Below are 23713 nucleotides of genomic sequence, written 5' to 3'. Positions count from 1 at the left end.
AGTTCTCCAAGCTATTCTTCTTCTTCTTCTTCTTAGCCTTCTGTCGTCCATATTTGGACATACGCCTCTCCCAACTCCTTCCATCGGTCTCTATCCTGAGCAACATATTAATAATTTGTTCCGGCTATTCTTTTAATATCATCAACCCATCTCATCTGTGGTCTTCCTCTTGGTCGTTTACTTTCGTAAGGTCTCCAATGTTGTATTGTAGTATTCCAACGTTGGTCTTTTTGTCTAGCAGTGTGGCCAGCGAAGCTCCATTTAAGTTTTGCAATTTTTGTTGCTATGTCTTCTACTTTTGTTTTGGATCTTACCCAGTCGTTCCTCTTTTTATCTGACAGTCGTATACATAACATTGTTCTTTCTGTTGTGGCTAGTTTATTCATGTTTGCCTTGGTTAGGGTCCAAGTTTGACATCCATATGTCATGATAGGAAGGATGCATTGGTTGAACACTTTGCTCCTCAAGTATTGGGGTATTTTGCGGTTCTTAAGTATCCAACTAAGTTTTCCAAATCCTGCCCATGCTAGTCTTGCTCATCTAGTAATTTCCGCACTTTGGTTCTCTTTGTCAAGTCTCAGGATTTGGCCTAGGTAGATATATTCCTGGATTTGTTCTATCTCACTGCCATTTTTAGTTATACGTCTGGGGTCATCTGTGTTTGTCATTATTTTTGTTTTTTTCATATTCATTTTTAGGCCGACGTATTGGGAGCTGGCTGCTAGTTCCCCCATCATAATTTGCAGTTCCTCGAACGTGCTCGCTATAATCACTATGTCGTCAGCGAATCTAAGGTGGTTTAACTTGTTGCCATTAACGTTAATGCCATAGGTTGACCAATTTGTAGTTTTGAAGACGTCTTCTAGGGCTAGGTTGAAAAGCTTTGGCGATATTACGTCTCCTTGTCTCACTCCTCTCTTAATGGGGATGGGATTTGTATTTTCGTCTAGTTGTACTATCATAGTTGCATTTTCATATATATTATGTATTAGTTGCCTATATCAAACGCCTTTTCATAGTCGACGAAGGCAAGAAATACGGGTAGTTGGTATTCATTTGCCTTCTCTATCAATGTTCTCATTATCAGCAGATGGTCTGAGGTACTATATCCTTTGCGGAAGCCAGCCTGTTCAACCGGTTGGTAATTATCCATTTTGTAGGTTAACCGGTTGTTAATAATTCTCATAAATAGTTTATATACTTGACTGAGCAACGATATAGGTCTATAATTCTGTAGATCACATTTGCCCCCTTTTTGTGTAAGAGTATTACTAGACTCTCGTTCCAGTCTTTAGGAATCTTGCTGTTATGGAGATATCTATTAAATAGCTCTGTTAGTATAGGGATTGTTAATGTCTTGCTTGTTTTCAAGAGCTCGGCAATTATACCGTCGTGTCCTGGAGCTTTATTATTTTTTAGCTCTTTTAAAGCTCTTTCTATTTCGAATCCCTTTATATTTGGTAGTACTTCTGATCCTACGTTTTTTATTTTTCTTTTGACGTTCTCCTTTGTTGTTTCATTAGGCTGGCCTTGCGAGCTGTACAAGGATGTGTAGAAGTCTTCGACAATCTTTGTTATTTTATATTTGTCCTTCTCTTCCTTATTGTTGGCGTCTTTAATTTTGATGATTTTTTGAACTCCCAGTGTGGGTCTTAGACAATAAGACAAGACAAGACAAGAGATAGATGATATTTTTCAAACGGAGTAAAATTAAAAATTGAATATAAATTGTCCATTTGTTGCAATGCTACATTTTTCAATAGTTTTCAATTATATCCATCACCTCTTGATTAAATATCGCTACGTGATTTGTACTGGATTTTTATTATTAAACTAATTATTGTTATGTATTTGACTATAAAATCGTTAAAATGTTGCCTATTTTTTATCAATAAAATATTTAAATATAATCGTAGGGAGAGGCATTTTATTGACGGTTCCAAACAATGGTTTTGTGTTTAAATATCACCTATTCGTCAAATACAAATTTCATATAATATGTATATGTATCGTATTTTTTATCTAAGCGGGATTTTCCGTGTATTTTGTCGATTGACGTCTAAATAAAAGGAGAATCCCGTATTCATAAGAAACGTTTATTTTGATAGTATTATTCATATCTTTTTGTTGGTTTGTTGTGGTTTATAAAATATTCCATTAAAGAAAAGTAATTTTCTATGGAAAGCAACTTTATTATTACTGAAATATCGTTATTGTTTTGTATTTAATATAAAGTGATATTACAAAATTATTACTTGTTTTTAAACAAGTAAAGAAATTTGTTTTGTTTTTGAAGCGAAGCTTTCATACTGTCGTATTTTTTTTCTCTCTACAGTAAAATGCTGAGGCGAACGTCACGGAACTATTGCCACGAGAAGGCGTCGTCACGGGTATCGTCACAGAATAGCGGTTCTTAACATCGATTCACTACTCTCGATCAATTCGTTTTTAGTCATCATACGAGGTTTGGCTATTAAATAACGAAACTGCTTATAAAAAAGAGTTTTATTTTAAAAATTATTCTACAATCGAATGCTCACCTTCAATATATTCCACTTCCCTCGCCACACACCGTTCCATTCGTTTTTTTTTTTTCATTGGTCAAAGCAGTGCTGGAAGTCTTCTTTTGTTAGAGCTTTTTTTCGCTTCACCTCTTCCATCGACTCGAACCGGATTCCTTTTAAGGCAGACTTGATGTTCGGAAACAGGAAAAAGTCACAGGGTGCTAAATCAGGCGAGTACGGCGGGTGTTCGAGCACTGGAATGCCTCTAGCGGCTAAATAACACTTCACAGACAGCGCGTTATGGGCAGGTGCGTCGTCCTGGTGCAAGATCCACGGCTTGTTTTTTCACAACTCCGGCAGTTTCTTACGAACTCGCTCTCGCATCGTTGCCAAAACTTTCAAATAGTAAGTTTGGTTTACAGTTTGACCCTCCGGAACCCATTCAGTCATCACGATGCCGTTACTGTCGAAAAAAACGATTAGCATGGCTTTAAATTTTGATTTCGACATCCGTATTTCCTGTATTTCCTTGTTTTCCATGTATATGGTATTCCACCTAATGGGTAATATGTTTCCGAGTCACAGGCTCACCATATTTTCATGCCATACTTATCTGGCTTTGAAGGCATATACTGCTTAAAAGGACACCTACCTAGATACGGAACAAGTTGCTCATTTACCGTTATGTTTTTTCCTGGTAAATAGTATTTATGAAAGTTTTGGTTGACTTGATTCCACACATCGCGTATTACTGCTAATCTGTCTTTCCTTCTTCGTTCAGACCTCGTGTCCTTATCGTCAAATCGAACAAATCTTAGCAAATTTTTGAATCGTTTTAACCCCATGGTAGCTTTAAATATAGTAGGTCCATAAAACTGATTCCAAAGTATATCTACATTATGGATGTTGGCACTCAAATGCCCTGCAGTTAGTAGCAGTCCGATAAAGGCATATAGCTCTGCAGAGTCGCAATATTTCCAGTTCTCTATCCCCAGGACTTTTTCGGCTTCTTTATTTGTACACTTCACTATTTCGTTCACAATTTCTTCGTCCACAAACAAAAGGAATCAACAGGATCATCTACACTTTGACCAGGAGCTAACATTACTTTGTGCACTTTGCTTTTTATTATGTCGCAGGATCGCATACGTCCTATCGGTTGTGGTTGACTCTTCCAGTTAATTCCATCCTTAGTTTCAAAAATTACACACTCTGAAATCTGGGAACTTGTAGCTACACATTCTTCTTCATTATCACTCAATACTACTTGCTGATCATCCTCTTCACTTGCTTCCGAAAGATGATCTTCAATTACAGAGTCACTTTCAATGCCCCCTACTTCAGGAGATTCTTTATCATCGGAATCCCATAAATTATTGATGGATTCGACCGTTACTTGATGGAAATTCATTTTATGTAACAATAAAACACTGAAAACTTTGTTTTCAAAACTTCCACAAAATTTATTTTAAATTCTTATCACTACAGCTGTTTCGGCTGATTGCCTTTCTCAAGTGATCTGTTTTTGGCATGGGTTTACACTTTATAGTCTCTAATGAAATAGGTTGAGGAGGGGAGGGGAAATGTTAAATCAAAAACTACACAAGAAAGCCCTGAATTTAGTATTTCCACCACCAGAGAAAAAACCCAGTACCTTCTGCTCGATTACATATACAGGCAAAATATCAACAAAAATAGCCAAACACATAAAAAAGAAAGGAATAACACCAGCTTTCAGAACAAATAACAACCTAGGCAAATATATTAAAAACAATAAGAGCCAACATAAAAAACACTTACACAGTGGTGTGTACAAACTTAAATGTGGCGACTGCCCAAAAACTTACATTGGTCAAACAGGTAGAAATTTTAATAAACGAATAGCAGAACATAAAAGGGCTTTCAATAATAGAAAAACAGATTCTACATACGCACTTCACCTTCTAGATCATAATCATTCTTTTAATGACGAATTTAAAATTCTACACATTCAAAATAAAGGCCTTAAGCTATCTTTGTTAGAATCTATGGAAATCAACAAGTTAAAAAACACAGATATAATTCTGAATGACCAGCTTGAGACAAACAGTTCTCCCCTCCTCAACCTATTTCATTAGAGACTATAAAGTGTAAACCCATGCCAAAAACAGATCACTTGAGAAAGGCAATCAGCCGAAACAGCTGTAGTGATAAGAATTTAAAATAAATTTTGTGGAAGTTTTGAAAACAAAGTTTTCAGTGTTTTATTGTTCCATAAATTATTAGCAATATCTTGCAGTTCTGCAGCTGATAATGGTTTTTGGGACATTTTATTCGCATTATCTACTTTCAATATAATTTTAGGAGCTTAGTTGTCGACACTGATATCAAACGACTGATAGCAGATTCTTCTTCTTCCTATGCCGTCCCCATTAACGGAGGTTGGCGACCACATTTTTAAAAGCTTCTCTGTCTTTTGCAACGTGGAATAATTCGTCTACAGTCATGTTTGTCCAGTCTCGAATATTTCGCAGCCATGACTTCCTCTTTCTACCTATTCCCTTTTTGCCATCGACTCTACCCTGCATGATGACCTGCAGAGGACTATATTTATTATTTCTTAGTATGTGTCCAAGGTATGTAGTCTTGCGTACTTTTATCGTTCTCAACAATTTTTTGTCTCGACCCATCCTTCTCAGCACTTCCTCATTGGTGACCCTGGCAGTCCATGGAATTCTCAACATTCTCTGGTATATCCAAAGTTCAAAGGCCTTAATCTTTTTAACTATTTGCGCTTTTAGTGTCCATGTTTCTACCCCGTACAATAGTTGCGACCAGACGTAACATTCAACAAACCTCAGTCTCAGCGCAGTATTCAGATTTTTGTCACAGAACAATTGTTTGAATTTTAAGAACGCTGTCCTTGCCATTTCTATTCGTACCCGGATCTCTTGGTCTGGATCTAATTCTGTGTTGATGTAAGCTCCCAGATATTTATATTTTGTCACTCTCTCTATTTGGTGTCCACCAAGAGTTAGTTGTTCATTATTTATTGGACTCCTTGATACTATCATAAATTTGGTCTTATCTGTGTTGATGTCAAGTCCCATTTGAATGCATTCACTATTTATTGCATCTAGTAAAGTTTGTAGTTCTTCTATACTCTCAGCCATAATTACCGTGTCATCTGCAAATCTCATGGTGTTTATGATTTCTCCACCAATTCTTATTCCCTCTTTTCTTTCCCATAAGGCTTTTCTGAATATGTCCTGTGAGTACACGTTGAAAAGCGTCGGAGACAAGACGCATCCTTGCCTAACCCCTCTCGCAATCGGTATATTATTTGTTTCTTTCTGATAGCAAATGCATTATTTATTTTAAAATATGTATAAGTACTTACCTAACAATATTATTGCATTTCAACACTGATTATCAGGTTTTAAAATTTATTTAGAATAGATATTTAGAACACTTATTGTAAGCATCTCTTCGATGTTCATATCAAAGAGATGTTTACATTGTTTGTTACACGGTTAGACTTTATTATTGGATTTCCGGAATCATAAAAGTTGTTTAGATAATTCACAAAAACATTACCTGCCTGCCAGATTAACTTCTGTAACAAAGATTTAGACTTTAGGTATACATACAAATAGGCCGAGACGAACCCGTGTTGAACCTTTACGTGACAAAATTGTTTCAACGCAATAATTTCAAAAATGGTAATGAATATTTTGAATACCTCATGACTATGTTGAATGAAATATACTTCTAGAGTCTCTTCTAAATTCAGAGATGCATAAGGGTTAAATGCGCATCATAAATTTCTTTCAGTATTTAGTATGTACAGTATTATTAATGATGTTTTTTTTTATTTCAGAACAAATTTTACCATCATAAACCGACAATCAAGTTCTTAGGCAATGAAAATGGGGTAAGTGTTAACATTCCAATTTTTTTAATGATGTTTTGATGATAAAGCTAAAAATAACTGATTCACTTTCTTCCAAAGTGTTTACTCTACTTAGTGCATTGTTTTGTCTCTTCCTTTTTTGAATTTCCGGTCGTACAAAATAGGCATTTGTACGATTAAAAAACAATGGTATATTTTTATCATTTCCATTCAAAATCAGTATTTTTTTTTTCGTCAGCTGATAGTGATAAGGTACCTAAGATGATCGACAACAATGAGTGGAATTAACAGATCTTACAAGATAAATATCACGAATGACGCAGGTGTAGGTAAACGTCGTATGCAAATATTGGACACTCATGTTTTTGAAGCACCAAGTATTTTAGTCAATCTACAAAAAAAAAACATTTAACTTAATCGAAAGTGTTTTTTTTTTTATTTATAATTAGTAACATCTGAACCAATGATTAAGGCATACTGTAAGGAAAAATCGAAGGAAATAGCATTTACTGGATAAAAGAAAGAAGCTTCGTCAGTAGTGTACGGAGTTAGTATATTTTTTAGAACAGCAATAGATTAAGTTAGTCAATCATATTTTAAAACTGGTGCTCAAACTCATTCACGACAGAAGAAAATTCGAACAAGATGTGACTGTGGAACATGTGGACTTGAGAAGCATTCTTTAGCCTCGTATACCCCAGAAATGTAGAGATTACAGAAAGAAAGTATATATATATAAAACATTAAAATTTTTGATTTATGATTTATATCACACCTTTCAATTTTGTTATCTCAGGTTTTACTCGTTCAATATCTATACTTTACAGCTGATGGGTTAGGTCCAAAGAATAACGGAATAAAACAACATAATATGATATGAAAATAATGTAATAAAATAAACTGATTAAAATACCTCCAAAAATTATTAGCATACAAAGTTTGTCAAACAAAATTCGTTCTACGTAAGTGAACCTTCAATAATGCATGGATAATATAATACAATTACAATCTAAAATACAGCTTATTATTCTACATAAACAAATCAAATAATAAAATCCACAAGGAAAATAATTCCTGTAGCTGGCTGTATACCACATATAACAAAAGAGGTTAGTCTTTGTATGTGGGTATATTTTATTTTATAAAAACCCTTAAAAGGGCAACATTACAAGCACGAACGTTTTCGGAACAACTGTTCCATCATCAGGTTAAAATACAGGTTACCATGCCTGAGCCACCAAAATATTTGGGTAAAAACCCTTTAAAATGAAATGTGTTACCAAAGATTGTACATGATGTTGATAATATTATATGATGTTTAATATTTTAATTAGATTTTACTTCAGGTAACATACACCCATGCTTAAGTGAGTTCCAGTGTCCGGAGAGTAAACCTCTTCAAACGGACTACGGCTGGCAACTAGCCAACTCAGTTGCCAGCCGTAGTCCGTTTGAAGAGGTTTACTCTCCGGACACTGGAACTCACTTAAGCATGGGTGTATGTTACCTGAAGTAAAATCTAATTAAAATATTAAACATCATATAATATTATCAACATCATGTACAATCTTTGGTAACACATTTCATTTTAAAGGGTTTTTACCCAAATATTTTGGTGGCTCAGGCATGGTAACCTGTATTTTAACCTGATGATGGAACAGTTGTTCCGAAAACGTTCGTACTTGTAATGTTGCCCTTTTAAGGGTTTTTATAAAATAGAATATACCCACATACAAAGACAAATCAAATAATATTCAGTGTCCTCCCTAATGCAACTTTGATATAACGATTGTACCAAGAAAAATTTGTATGAATTATCCAATTCTCTCCACAGCTCCGTGTCCCCTCTCAGAACAAATTTGATCTCCTTCGACTATCGACAACTTATTCACACGTTAATAATATGATATAATATTTTTTTAACCCAAAATTCTCAAATTTAATATATTATGAATGTTTCTCCCGTTGAAACGCTTCCTCTGACTTGAGTTGTCCAATTCCTTGTTCTATGCAAAATGAACTATCAGTTCTCAGCAGCCTCCTATGTAATTGGCAATATTAAACAAGATATTGCAATTTAGTGTCTTCAATGCTCTCCTTCAAATACACGTACCTTTCCAATGATGCCAGCCTCTTTTCCTCTCGCCAAACTTAATCTCTCGTTCCGAAATAAACAGCGATACGTAGAATACAAGTACGAAAAGTTTACTTACAAATTTGTACCAGATCAGCTACCGTCGGACACAATTACTTCACCAACTCACAACTTATTCTTTATCACTTACTACCCTTGGATACCACCTTGAAAACCAACCATTCACTTTAAGAAACTGGAACTAACTGCCTCTCTCATCTCCTCTATCCATCCATCCATCCTCTCATTATACACACCCATCACCACTTTCCAAATTCTCGGCCAATCAGAAATTTGCATACCACTCCCACATAAAATCAGAAATACCTACAAACTTTCCTAATTCATATTATTTCTACAGGGACACTTAATTTCTACTGGGTATTTACATATTCCGAACAATCATTTATTTATTAACTATTTTTATTGTCCTTTTCATGGCGCAAATCCGGCTTACGGAACACTTTATGGCTTATGGGGAAAACCATCGTTAACTTCTATTCATTGTACCCGCACTATTTCACTTGTTATATTTATACAAAAGATTATTTATGACTAAGATTACCTTTGGTTAATTCCAGGCAGCTCGGAGTATTTTTTATTTTTTATAATCTCTGAAATATTGATTTCATCGTACATTTAATATTTTTACCCTTCAATTTTGAATACCACAACAATATATATTAATTTTCTGAAAAACATTTCTATTTCACCCTCAGAAATACTAGTTAGTTTTGACATTGTTTCTTTATTCACCAACATTCTCATCGATGAAACCATTTCCATCTTGGACTGGTAAACTTCAAATCCCTTAAGACACTGCATGTCCAATACATATTTTTCATTCGAAAATCATTTCTATCGTCAAATCAAAGGTGCCCCAATGGGATCCCCGTCACTCCCGTAATAACTGATATCTACATGGAACATTTCGAAACAGTAGCCCTGTCCTCATTAAATCTCAAACCCACCTTCTCGTTACGGTACGTTGATGACATCTTTGTCATTTGGCCCCATGGTAAAAACACATTAGATCTTTCTCTCCCATCTGAATGGAATACATTCCAGCATTCAATTCACAATGGAAGTTGAGTCTGAAGCGTCTTTGCCATTCCTTGATGTTCTTATTCAAAAAAATCCACCTCACAGTTTTTCCTATTCCGTGTACCGGAAACCCACTCATACAAACCGTTATCTCAATGCCCAGTCACATCATCATCCCGCTCAACTTAACTCTTATTTCCCGTTCTATAAGATTTAGCGACAACAATCACAGGTCATCCGAAATCAATTCAATAAAGCAAACACTCTTACAAAACGGCTACCACAAAATCCAAATCAATGGATAAATGTAGTAATGAGTTTCGGAAATGGTAGTGTTAACGAAACGCTCTTTGTACACGCATGAAACTTTCACAATTTTTGTAATAAGCATTCAGATCAAATGGCGTTTTTCACCCGACCACTTCTCCATGATAACCAAACTTCCCACACTCTAGATTCTCAACGTTTACGTTGCCAAATCTTGTCGTTTCATTGAATCATCTTGCTCTTATATATATATATATATATATATATATATATATATATTTATATATATTATAAAAAATACACATATTAGTTTTACTCTTAAGTAGTCATGTGTTTGTATGATATCTCTAGGTCTAGCTTTAAATAATAAGTATAAATGTTCTCTTACAATAGCTGTATTTCCTTCCAGGAACTATCATTTCCGTCTTTGCACCACAACATGGGCAGCACTTCCTTCAGCTTCTCCATGTCGAGCACGGCCGATATGGAAGGACCTGGAGGCAGCTTCGAGTGCATCAAACAGGTAGGGTCTCCACGAGGCCCCCTGGAAGGCCTCGGATCTATCCCACACAAAATACGTATCCATGCCAATGATGACGTCTACGAAGTTACCCGAAACAGAATGACTGAAGCCGAAGATAAATATAAAAACAAATGGTAAGTTTTTTTTCGAATTTCCTCCAAATATTTTAGAAAACTATACATTGTAAAGTTTCATAAGTGCTGTGTGGTTTTGTTAGTAGAATTATGTCATTTCAGCACAAGAGAAATCAAACCGAACCAGACAGATATAGGCCGCAAAGTGAAGGTAAAGCAGAGCAGAGTGTCGCTACATCCGGTGCGCAGAGAGATGCCATCGATGCGCGAAAGCCTTCTGAAGCAGCCGTCGTCACAGCCGTATCAGCCGAAGCCCTCCATTGCGCCCCCTCCGCCTGCTGCTGCAGTCGTCCACTCTTCGACCAATGGTCATCTGTCCAACGGCCTAGGCAGCAACCATGTCAGTAGCTCTAGGCCGCAAATGAACGTCGCTAAAAAGCTCTCTGTCCCGGAGATTCCTAGGCGTCCTCCTAAGTAAGTACTCATACTGCATCCACTCAGTCACTATATTTTTTATGATAGCACGTATATATGAGATATTTTTTAAAGTACCGTTTTGAAATACAAAAACAAGTAAACGTTTTTCAAGGGGGACCAGCTTTTGTATTTTATCTGCAGATAAGATTACCGTCTGATTAGACAACCCCTGCAGCGGGGTAGTTTTGACTTCGTCGTCATCATTATGGCGTCCAGATTCGTTTTTAAATGCAGAAACAAAATCGGGATTGCATGGTGGGTGATGCAAATGTTCTCAGACAAATATATAAGTGATAAGTTCTTGAGTTCAATTAGCTGTATGTGGACGGGCTTTATCGTAGAGCAAAAAGACACCGTTACTCAACAAGCCAAGATTTTTGTTTTAAATTGCACGAAATTTTCGTAAAGTTTCACAATATGCTGTTGAATTGATCGGATGACAATAAGGTAAAAAAATTGAAAAAAAAACACTCCCATTCTGTCCCAACACAGTGCACATGATTTTTTGAGCAGAAATTGTTTGAATGAACTTCACTTCAATTTAGTAGTCGCCACTTCCTGAGACTGAGAAACGTTTTAGATAACGGTGAAATCGTAAATCGCATGTTCTCTCTCAATTTACAATAAAATTATTGAATAATTTGCTGCCATATGTAAAAACTCTAACCCATTTTGGGATCATTCCATCACTACCCATACACTTCACTGATTTAGCGATGAATTTCAGCTGATTTCAAGCCTTCAGCATTGAGAAAAACGAATAACAGCACGCATTTCGCTGTGGATAGGATTGTCAATCGGTGACGGTTCTAATAGCTATGTAATGTCATCTGTGGCTTGTCCCTACATGTAGGTAGAAGATGCGCTGGCCGAACATAGCACTGCAGCTGCGTGATTTCAAAATGGTGCTTTGAAAACATGCCTCGTAACAATTTGTGACAAGTGTTTGAATAAAAGAGAATACATATTTATGGATAGTATCAATCATCTTTTAGTTTTTTCTATTAACGAATTACCTCTAAATTATTGTTAAGTTTGCTTGAAAATAAATAAGCTGTATGATCACAAACAATTATTAATAAATTTGTCAATAGTTCTCCAATCTCCAATCGAAAACCGCAGACCCTGACTCCTCCCGGTGGCGGTAGCGATGGAGGCAGCTCGGGAAGTGGTCAATCGCCTACTAGCACCCTACCGGGATCGCCGCCCCTGATTTCCACGACATCAGCAGCCAACAAACGACCAGGTTATCACGAGGGCTCTGATGGTTTTTCCTACAAACGGCAGCGAATCGCCCACAATGCACCCAAACATCACCCTGACCCGTTGTACCACCAACCGGTAAGTTTTCCGTATAATTTTTTACTCCAAATCGCTGTGATTGGAATGTAAGCAATTGCTATTCTGGTTATTTAGGTGGAAAATAACAGTCAACGGCGACCAGTGACAGACTCCAGAGATGCCAGCAACATGAACCCTAGAAGTAGGGAGTCGCCGTCCAACGGTAATGGTATAGGTGGTGGGGGTAGCTATGGACTCAATGGACATAATGTTAATAGTTTAATGGATGTCAAACCGAAGCGTGAATGTAGTGATGAGGAAGACGATGTTGGGAAGAGGACGTGTGATAGTCAGTAAGTCCATCACTAATTGAATTAATCCAATAATCTTACAGGATCCGCCATACCTCTGGTTTTATTTGATTACGGCTAAACTGTGGAGTATATAAAAACTGTTTCAAACAAAACTGATTTATACCAAAAACGTCTACAATTTATAATTATGATACGCCAATTGAACAATAGTACATTGAGTTAAATGCAACAACAAACAACAAAGTAAAAAAAATGTCACCCATTTAAAATTCAGTTGCATCAGGAGTTTAAATGAGAATTATTTTCAAAGAGAAATAAGTCAAAACGTAAATTTTTGGAAAATATTTTATTTTCTGTCGGATGGACATTTTATCGCAGTAGGTTCGTTAACTCTTTGAAGTACACTGGTACATTTTTTGTACCACTAAAAATTAGTCCCATGTTGCACAACGGTCCATGAAACGTACCACTTAACAAAATCAATTTATCGTTCGGCACAGCAACGGCTAAAATGTACCACTATGAACCGCCTATAGACATGTTTAAAACACTAATGTCTAGAGCCCGACCCACTACTCTGAGCCGCGTAATGTAGGTTGCCTATTATGAATTTGAATCGGGGAAATTACTAACAGGCTATGACGTCCGACATCGGGTAATCATTTTTGACTAAAATAGATGTTAATAATTATTTTTCTTCCAAAACGAATTGTCATTAGAACAGGCAATTTTAGTTCTATCATATAATGATTTAATGACTCCCTTTTTAACATTTATGTTGTGATTTGATTTATAATTTAGATATATGTTCTTATGTGTTGGTTTTTTGTATACATGAGTCCCATATCCACTATTTTCCTTTGAGATTAAAACATCCAGAAAAGGCAACGATTTATTTTATTTCTTTTCCATTGTAAGTTTTATTGACTCCTCCTTTTTACTTTTTATTTATATTAATCAGAAGTGTGTCCAACAGATCATCTACATATTTCCAACGTATTGTGAGCTTTAAATTTTTATTAGGAATATTTGTTTTGAAATCTTCCATCAATATATTAGCTAATTATGGATTTAAAGCACAGCCCAAAAATTTTATTTATAGAAATCATTGTTTAGATGAAAATAAGTGTTGTCGGTAGATAATGTCAACAGTTCCGTTATAGCTGACACATTAATTTGGTTCTAGTTGTTAATCTATCATTTTGCAATTTGGTCCTAATTGTTTTCAAAGTTTCATCTAATGGTACATTTATATATAGACTATTTATTTATATAAAAACTTACTTAGAAAATATTAAATATAAAAATCAATGTACCAAATTATATTAACATTTAAAAAATATTGATAATTTTAATGACATTTGTGATTTTTTTTCTATCTAATCGTTGTTTTATTTAAGTCAAGCATAGCCACAGCTATACAGATCCCTGTTTATAGTAATAACTTCAGTTTGTTTTTGAATAATACATCTACAAAAAAGGTGCTACATATTTGATTCATTCATGCCTTGTAATGTGATTTCTTTGGCTTGCTTAAAAACGTTTTAGAGACCTTTCCTTTGTAATATCTATAAATAAATAATTTCCCCGTTTCGAAATACATTATTCAGCACAGTTATATAAAAATTATTTATTAAATGATGGTTAGTTCCTCGAAACGCTCTGGCTTTTAATATTTTTTGTTGCGCATATGAACATATATCCAAATTATAAATCAAATCACAACATAAATGTTAAAAAGGGAGTCATTAAATTATTATATGATAGAACTAAAATTGCCTGTTCTAATGACAATTCATTTTTGGAAGAAAAATAATTATTATAACATCTATTTTACTAAAAACTGATTATCCGATGTCGGACGTCATGCGTGAGTCTGTCAGTAATTTCCCCGATTCAAATTCATAATAGACAACCTACATTACGCGGCTCAGAGTAGTGGGTCAGGCTCTAGACATTAGTGTTTAAAACACGCGCCAGAAATATTTCTCATAAATTTATGTCTTTAGATATCAGTTGCAATTCTAACAACTTCTAGTGCACGTGTCTGTAAAACAAATCATTACATCGTGATTTTCGTATTAAAAAGTAAGTATTGTGTGTTGTTTATTATATTATTTTATATTAGTAGTGTATTTATTTGATCATTGGAACATAAAAAATACTATTTTTTATACAAACTTTATATTTTTGAATATATACGGCAATCCAAAATATGTACCAACGTGCAGCTAACGTTTTTCCTTTGTAGGAATAAATAGCGTCCAGTAATAATAGGAGGGAGCCGTTACCTTTCAGGTTAGTATTGATGACAGAGGAAGATTTGTACCGGGAGTTTGAGGAAATTCCTAGTGACCAAGAATCAGACATTGATGATGATTCAGGTGAAGACGAGACGTTTGAATTACCTAGTGATGAGTTTGTACTAAATAATGACGATTTGTCTAGTGAAGAAGATGTGTTGAGTGATGAGGATGTTCCTAAATTTCTAATTCCTAATCAAAAAAAGACAATTTCATGGTTTACACAGAATATTGAAAAAATCTACCAGTAAAAGGATTATGTCAGGAAGTGTTACAAAAAGAAGACAACTTGCTGACCCCTTACAGTTTTTTCAATCTGTTTATATCTGAGGATATTTAAGATAAAATTACTTTTCAAACCAACCTGTATGTTAAACAGGAATTTCAAAAAAATCAAAAGAATTATACTCCAACAACAACAACAACAAGAAAACATGTTTTATTCTTTGATAATTTATTTTTTTCTTTCTTTCTTTCTTTTCTTTTAATTCCTATGACTTACAAATAAAACTAAAAGACCTCGGATTTTATTCATGTCGAACAGTTATGTCAAACAGAAAACACTTGCCAAAATTACGTGAAGATAAGCAACTAAAGCAGAGTGAGTATGATTGTCTTGCAAGTGGTGATGGAATAAATTTTATTAAATGGAAATATAGGAAGTCTGTTCATATTCTTTCTAATTTTCACGATCCCACCCAGACAACTTCTGTACAAAGAAGGCAAAAACACGAATCGAAAATGTCTGTTCCATGTCCTACGGCTTTGGTTGATTATAATCTTAACATGAATTTTGTATACAGGTTTGACCAAATGAAGTCTTCATACAAGTTGGATAGGAAAAGCAAAGAATGGTGGATGACAATTTGTTTCCATTTTCTAGACTGTTCTGTTGTAAACGCCTTTATATTATTATAAGATACGCGGTATACAAAAAATATCTCTAAAAGACTTTCGAAGAAGAGTAATAGATGTATTATAGGCGGAGAAATATGTGGAATTAACTGCAGCTTATTCGGAAGAAGGTAGTGAGGTACCAATAAATAAACGACAAAGAAGGTTGCCTGAAGAAGTAAGATTTACGTCTTCAGACCACCAGCCAATGTCAACAAGAAGAAGGTGTGAAGCAAATTCGTACTGAATGGACTTGTACCATTTGTAAGGTTCCTTTATGCCTCAGCAAAACAAAAGATTGTTTCCAACAATATCATAAGAAATTATAATTTTTTTATCTGAAAATAAAGATTTTTAAAACAATATTCATTATTTCTAATACACAAAGAAAATACTGGTGCTGCACAGTGGTACAACTGTTGTACCACCCTCTAAATGTCTAAAAAAATTATTATTTTTTATTTGTGTTGATTACCGACCACAACTTAAACACAAAAAAATGTTTCTTATTTAAAATTTTATTTTGTGTGCAACTAGGGTCTAGAATATTAACAGACTTCTGTGCCTCAAAGAGTTAACAGACATAATTATCAATATTGTCTTGCTTTACTGTTTCCAGCTATTTCTTCTTTAGACGTCTTCTTTTTTTTTTCTATTTCTCCCTTTTTCAGTATGGTTTTAACATTTCGATTCTCTGGCATTCGTATAATGTGACCAAGACATCTAGCTCTTTGTGCTCGTATTTTTGCCGTAATTGCTGGTTTTCCATACATCCTCATTATTTCTTTATTCGTTCGTCTTCTCCAAATATTTTCTGCTGTCTTTATTCCTCCAAAGATTTTTCTGAGCACCTTTCTTTCCCAGATCTCTAATTTCTTTTCTTCCTGCTGGTTCATAATCCACGTTTCACTGGCAGACATCACTGTGGGGTCTGATTACTGTCTCGTAGACTCGTAGTTTAGCTGTTCTTCCCCTAATTAATATATTTTTCTTTTTTTTTGCCGTGTTCGTTATGGTTATTCTGACAGTTTTTCAAAACTGTAGAGTCTCTGCTTCTTTCATTTTGGTATATTTGTTATGTCTCCTCCCATTTCCATATATTGCGTTTTTGTTTGGTTTATTATTAATCCGTATCTTTTTGCTTCTTCTTTAAATTTCTGGAAAACTTTTTCTAAATGTTGAGCGACAGTTGAACCGAATATAATTATTTCATATTTTTTAAAAATATATTCAGAATTCAGCATTTAGCAATATAAAAAAGCTCCTCATAAGCAGGGATTTGTCTCTTCCCCTAAAACTACGTCTAGTTAAATGCTACATTTTTCCGATCTTACTGTATGGTGTGGAGGCCTGGACGCTGACGGAGACGCTCACGAGAAAACTAGAAGCATTCGAAATGTGGGTGTACCGACGCATTCTTCGTATATCCTGGACCGAACATGTCACCAACACAGAGGTAATCCAAAGAATCGGAAAGGAGAAAGAAATCGTGAATACAATTAAACAAAGAAAGCTTGAATATCTAGGCCACATATTGAGACACGATAAGTACCGTTTACTGCAATTGATTGTCCAGGGAAAAATAGACAGTAAGCGAGGGCCAGGCAGGAGAAGACACTCGTGGCTCCAAAATCTGAGGAAGTGGTTCGGGCTCACATCGGTCGAACTATTCAGAAGCGCCGCAAATAAGATCAGAATTGCCATGTTAATAGCCAACGTTCGCAACGGACAGGGCACTTGAAGAAGAAGAAGATATTCAGAAATGGTTTAATATACTGGTTGTTCAATTTTAAAAAACACAACTTTTGTTCATTCCGTTGTTGCGACTGAACCTGTATTATCGAAAATATTTTTAAATTATAACGTCTTTGATATATATCAGTTTTGTTTGAAACATTTTTTAAATACTCCATAGTTCAGCCGTAATTAAAGAAAGCTAGAGGTTTGGGGCACCGTGTATATGTCAATTGTGAGTTGTTTTCATCTTTTGGTGGTAAATTTGCGTATTTTCTTTACAGTTTTGAAGTAAGTCAAGAAAAGACATTCGTGGATAGTCGTAGTATATCTCCGGCCGTGAAGATGCTGCAGGCCGATAAGTGGGATCGTGACAAACCGCCTAGTGATCGACAAAACGGCATTGTAAATCGAATACCGAACGGTGTCAGCCGATCGCAACACCAAAATCGGCCACAAGAGGTGGCTAACGATAGAGTCAGTGATAGAGTCAACGATAGGATCAATGACAGAGTCAATGATCGAGTCATTGATCGAATAAATGATAGGGTCAATGATCGAATCATTGATAGAGTGAATGATCGAGTCATCGATCGAATCAATGATAGAGTCAATGATCGAGTCATTGATCGAATCAATGATAGAGTCAATGATCGGGTCATTGATCGAATCAATGATAGAGTCAATGATCGGATCAATGATCGAGTCAATGATAGAGTCAATGATCGAGTTAATGATCGCATCAATGATCGAGTCCACGATCGCATCAATGATCGAGTCAATGATAGGATCAATGATAGAGTTGTTAATAACAAATACACGAATGTCACGTCCTCGACAGAAAATAGGATAGCTAGAGTGAGCCCCGATAGCCAGACAGAAGGGTTGCCTAATGGCGATGTTGATGGAAACTTCAATAACGAAAACGAGAACGAAGAATTTCCTGATTATAAAAAGTAAGTTCACAATTAGTTTTTTAGTAATTTAGTAATTAGTTAACAATCAAGGCGGAATCTAGGACCGATTTTCGGGAAGGGGCTGGGGGAATTAAAAATTAGGATTAAAATGGTGAGTTTTAAGGCACCTTTCACACACTTTTGAGTGCCATAAACACATTCAAAACTTAACGTCATTAAAGTATTTTTATTTGTCTAGCAACGAAGAATCTGCAATTGCACCTAAAGAAATGTCAATTTCAGAGGATGGTAAAGTATCCGATAGGGAGTCTCTTTATAATTTTGCACACGAGATTCTTCTACGGAATGATAATTGTCTTCATTGTCACGTATTTGTTTGACAATTGCGTGTTTTTTTTTATAAATTTAGACGGGAATTAAATCAAAGTATGTATAGTATAAGTTCTTATAGTAAAATGAAACAATTATCTCTCAAAGTCATGATATGTGTCAGATGAAAACTCTCAATTAGCGGATCAATTTGGTTCCTTCCCTCAATTTTGTTAGTGAGCGGTTTCCAAAATCAAATAAAGTCTCACTCTAAATCACTTAGGTCATTATTTTAAAGCTTAACTGTAAATCGTGAAAAATTACTGATAAGTCGTGATTAAATAAATATAATTTATTTAAACGATTTCAGGTCAAGCTTCTCCAAAAGCTTTGACACTATTGACACTCTAGCAGCTGAATTCTTTTTTGTTTACATTTTGATTATTTGCAGGCAATACGTTACCATACAGGATGCCGATCAAAGGAGACGGTATAAGGCGGACTTCAATGCCGATTATACCGAGTATCGTGATTTGCACAGTATTGTAGAGAAAGTTTCCAGAAGGTTCGCTCAGTTAGAAGAACGCCTGAAGAAAGAAAACGAAAATAGTCCCAAATATAAAGTAAGTAGATCGTATAATCAATGGATTTATGTTAAAATTCATTTAAATGCCATTTTATAAATAAAGTATTGAGAAATGTTTCCTAAATTCACATACAAATATCTATTATACCTGCCTCATTTCTTAATGTCTAAGAGTACGGAGATTTTTAAATTCATTACACTGTGCGCTCGCTAACGATTTTATATAATAGCTGATAGCTTTCTGTAGGGTCTGTAATTAAGCGCTTCGTTCGCTGGGTGGCGCGCATGTCCAATTTTCCATAACTTTTACGCATAAACCACATACAGGCTTTAAGGGCCGATGAGGTTTGTGGCTTATTCGCATACATCCGCGACTTACGAAAAACACAACACGAAAGAGTTGAGCATTCGCATCATCTCCACGTGACATACATGGAAAAGGATTTCGAAAAACAGCCTGAATAAATGACAGCTAAATTGACAGATGTAACCTCAACAATATGGCCGCTCCAACTGTTAAACTTAGGAAAACCCTATTGGTGAAAGACCCTATAGATCCTATTTCTTTTGTGGATCGGGCTGTTTTGCTTATTATATCGTCCTCACAATCTTCTTTTTTTATCGTTAGTTTTTCGTTGGCATTTTCTTGTCCTGTTAAGGTCTTCAACTTTTTGCAACCATTTTGATTTCGGTTTTCCTCTTTCTTTCTTTCTCCTAGATTCCATATCACTGCTTCATTTGATGCTTGTCATATACCACCTAGTGATATGAAATATTAAAAATGATAGTGCAGGAAAAATACCACCTTCAAATTTTCGGATGCCATAAATCTATTTTATAATACAATGTCATCAATTACACCAGAAATATTTAAGAACTGCATTGTACATGCTATAAAAAAGTCGAAAAGAAAGTGTGGCGGCTGGAAAATATAATTGAATCACATTTTGAACCACTTGATATCGTTTTTATTAACGTTGATGATAGTGACATATTGTATGTCACTAGCTATTGTATGTAGCGCAGAAGTCAGAATAGCGACCTATTAACAACAAGGAAAGATGTATTGAATAGATGGGTGGAATGCTTTAACCAGACACTGAATATAGAGGAAGAAGAAGAAAACCTGGAAGACGAAAGAGATGAGGTAGGGGGAACAGACGAGAGGGAAGAGAAACCACCAAAGATTCTTAAAGTTAAAGATGCAGTTAAAAAGCTAGCCAGAAACAAATCACTCGGATTGGATAATCTCCCAGCTAAACTATATAGAAGAAGAAGGTGGCCATGATACCATAATGGCATTACAACAGCTTATAAAAGGGACACAGAAATCCCTCCCCAATGATTGGAATATTGGAATTCTTTGCACCATCCACAAAAAAGGAGATACATTTGAATGCTCTAACCACAGGGGGATTACGCTTCTAAATGCAGCGTATAAAATGTTTTCTACAGTACTATGTCACCGTATGGTACCATATGCAGAACGGTTAGAAGGAAAATACCAGGCTGGTTTCAGAGGTGGTAAATCAACAATTCATCAGATTTCAACCCTGAAACAATCATATTTATAGACTACAAAGCAGCCTACGACTCTGTGAATACAATAGAAATGTTCAAAGCAATGAAAGAGCTAGGAATACCAAATCAGTTGGTAAATTTAACAAAAATAACTCTTGAAAAAGTTGAATGTGGAGTTCCTGTATACTGTTCAATCTGGCTCTGGAAAAAGTAATACGTATGTCACAAATCACAACCACTGGTTCAATATATAATAAATCAATGCAAATCCTGGCCTATGCTGATGATATCAATATTGTTGGGAGAACGGAAAACGCTGTATGAGGCGTATGTAGCATTAAAAGAATCAGCTACAAAAATGGGTTTAATAAACACCAACAAAACGAGGTATATGAAAATAAGCACGCAACCACAAATCCTACGACTACTTGTTATAGAAAACGACGTCATCGAAGCAGTGAACGAATTTGTTGGGAGCGCTGCTTAACACTGAAAATAATACTACCGCAGAGATAAACCGCAGAATTTACACGGCCAACAGATGCTATTTTGGGCTCAATCTCCTCCTTAAATCCAAAATTATATCGAGAAATACAACAATAAGACTGTACAAAACAATAATACGCCCATTCCTAACATATGGTTCAGAGACCCGGACTCTAAAAAACAATGAAAATATGTTAGGTTTCGAAACAAAAGTACTAAGGCGAATCTATGGAGCAGTGAATGACAATGGAGTGTGGAGAAGACTATACAACTTCGAACTTTATTGAATATACCAGGAACCTGATATCGTAAAACATATTAATATAGGACGTCTGAGGTGGATAAGGCATGTAAATAAAACTTATATATATATATATATATATATATATATATATATATATATATATATATATATATATATATATATATATATTTTAAAACGCCCTGTATATAAAATTTGTTGGCTGTTTTTGAGATAAAAAAATAATTTTTTTTTCTTTCTGTATAAATGGATAGGTACTATTGTCGAGTATCAACTAAAATCAATCAGTTTCTTTGTCTCGCATTTTTGCAAAATTAAATTATAAACTTCGTATTTTACAATACTTCTGGCCAAACGAAAAGATAATCCTAAATGCGGTCCTGTTAGAGACCTACGCCTGCTAATGTTTACGTCCCCTGCATAGCTTATTGAATTTTAGTATAATAATATTTATGACAAGTTTCTGCATCGTGCACAGTTCACTCGTCATTTTATTCAGGAATTAATGAATAGATGAAATAAAACAAAGTAATCCCTAAAAGCATTATAAATGCAACTAAAATAAATATGTATATACAATGTACACTATGTACAGTAATTAATTAAGGTTGAAATTAACCGGTGAGTTTATTATTGTCGTGTTTGTAGGACATCAAAAAGCAGATAGTTCGTGAATACCAAGAAAACAAGAACCTGGACCACCAGCGGACGATGCGGCGGTTTCAATATCTGCACGACAAGTTGTCGCACATCAAAAGACTAGTTATGGAGTACGATCAAGAGATGACGGACTCCCGGTACTGACGCTGGGCGCTGGCGGCCCACGGCCCCCTTCCGCCCTACTGCCTTTCTACGGACATTCGCCAAGAGGACATCACGAAATGTATCAAACAAATTTTATTCCTATTCATTTAATTTTTCTTTTTTTTTTTTGTTCTTAGTGCAATTTTGGAGTTGCGTGCCACATTGCGATCTGACAATTTTTTGACTGGTGGTTGAGCAGTTTAGGAAACGAGTTTGAATCGCAAAGACACTCGAGAGATGGTCGAATACACACAGAAATCAATTTATTATTCTGATATAGCACAATCTAGTAATTGTTTCTACTATCAGACTGTAAGTCCCACTTAAATTTTGTATAGCTACCACTACGGCAACATATTATGTATATATTATTGTTGAGGCATTAATAAAAGGTGATAAAAATTCAGTTTTATATGTTTTTATTTTTGTTTTATACTGTCCAGTGCACTAGAGTGTCTGTGTCATTTAGGACATTTATGTATATCAATTGTCATTTACCGTGTATCACCAAATTAAACGCAGGTTTTGGTGATAAAACTCAATAACGACTTTTGTTCTCCAACTTTGTCCAATCTTTTGATTTTATTACCTCAGTGTGGTTCATTTTAGCCCATAGGCAGTAGCAGGGGGTGAAATGGTGACTATACTATCCAGATCTTATTCATTTGATTTAAGCTTAAACATTTTTAAACAGGAAGACCGATTTACTTGACATTATGTCAATATTTTCCAAGTGTTCAAATATTGATGCTGAATAAACAGTTCTAGATAGAAGATATGGCCCACACATCAACTGGATCACATTCGTTTATATTTTTATAACTAAAATTGAAGCAAATTTAAACAAAAAGTTTGAGTTTGACGGCTTCATTACTACATATGGCCACCACACTAACTAGACCTCATTCTTGTAAATTTTTTAGTGAAATATGACAACGCGATGTAATATCGCACTAATAGCTCAATGTTGTCCTTGAGATCGATACATTGGCGCAGGAAAAACAAAAACTTCAATTCTTGACGCTGAAAAGACAGTGGTGGATAAAAGATACTGCCACTACACTACCTAGATCTCATTCTTGTGACTTTTTTTAGCAAAACAAGACGGATGGAATTTCGCAGTCAATATTGTCCATCGGTACTTGGACGCAACATAAACCATGGTATCCTACAGATGTGACAGCTGCGCGAACTGGATCTCATTCTTTTTGATTTTTAGAACCAAACTAACACAATTTTAGACAACATGGAATATTGTTCACAAATTGAATCACGGCAAAAAAAGAGTGGTGGATGGAAAATACAGATAACATATTACCTAGATCTAATTCCTGTGGATTTTTGAGTGAAACTGAAACGGTTTTAGATGGAAGTGCTCACTATTAGC

At 35.2% G+C, this 23713-nt stretch overlaps 1 protein-coding gene across 1 annotated transcript in view; it reads left to right on the top strand.

Moving 5' to 3' along the window:
- Positions 1-22732, top strand: part of Su(Tpl) (Suppressor of Triplolethal) — a 33277-nt gene extending 10545 nt beyond the window's left edge. Inside the window, exons 2-9 of the mRNA XM_072528882.1 lie at positions 6364-6417; positions 10251-10498; positions 10601-10912; positions 12010-12256; positions 12332-12549; positions 17726-18397; positions 19119-19290; positions 22171-22732. Of these exons, the coding sequence (XP_072384983.1) occupies positions 6364-6417; positions 10251-10498; positions 10601-10912; positions 12010-12256; positions 12332-12549; positions 17726-18397; positions 19119-19290; positions 22171-22326 (2079 nt within the window). The 3' untranslated portion in view covers positions 22327-22732. The remainder of the gene's footprint in view (positions 1-6363; positions 6418-10250; positions 10499-10600; positions 10913-12009; positions 12257-12331; positions 12550-17725; positions 18398-19118; positions 19291-22170) is intronic.
- Positions 22733-23713: the final 981 nt, after the last annotated feature.

Source organism: Diabrotica undecimpunctata, chromosome 4, assembly GCF_040954645.1.
Source record: "Diabrotica undecimpunctata isolate CICGRU chromosome 4, icDiaUnde3, whole genome shotgun sequence".
Taxonomy (NCBI): domain Eukaryota; kingdom Metazoa; phylum Arthropoda; class Insecta; order Coleoptera; family Chrysomelidae; genus Diabrotica; species Diabrotica undecimpunctata.
Note: the sequence above shows the minus strand (reverse complement) of the source record. Positions and strands in the feature narration are given on the sequence as shown.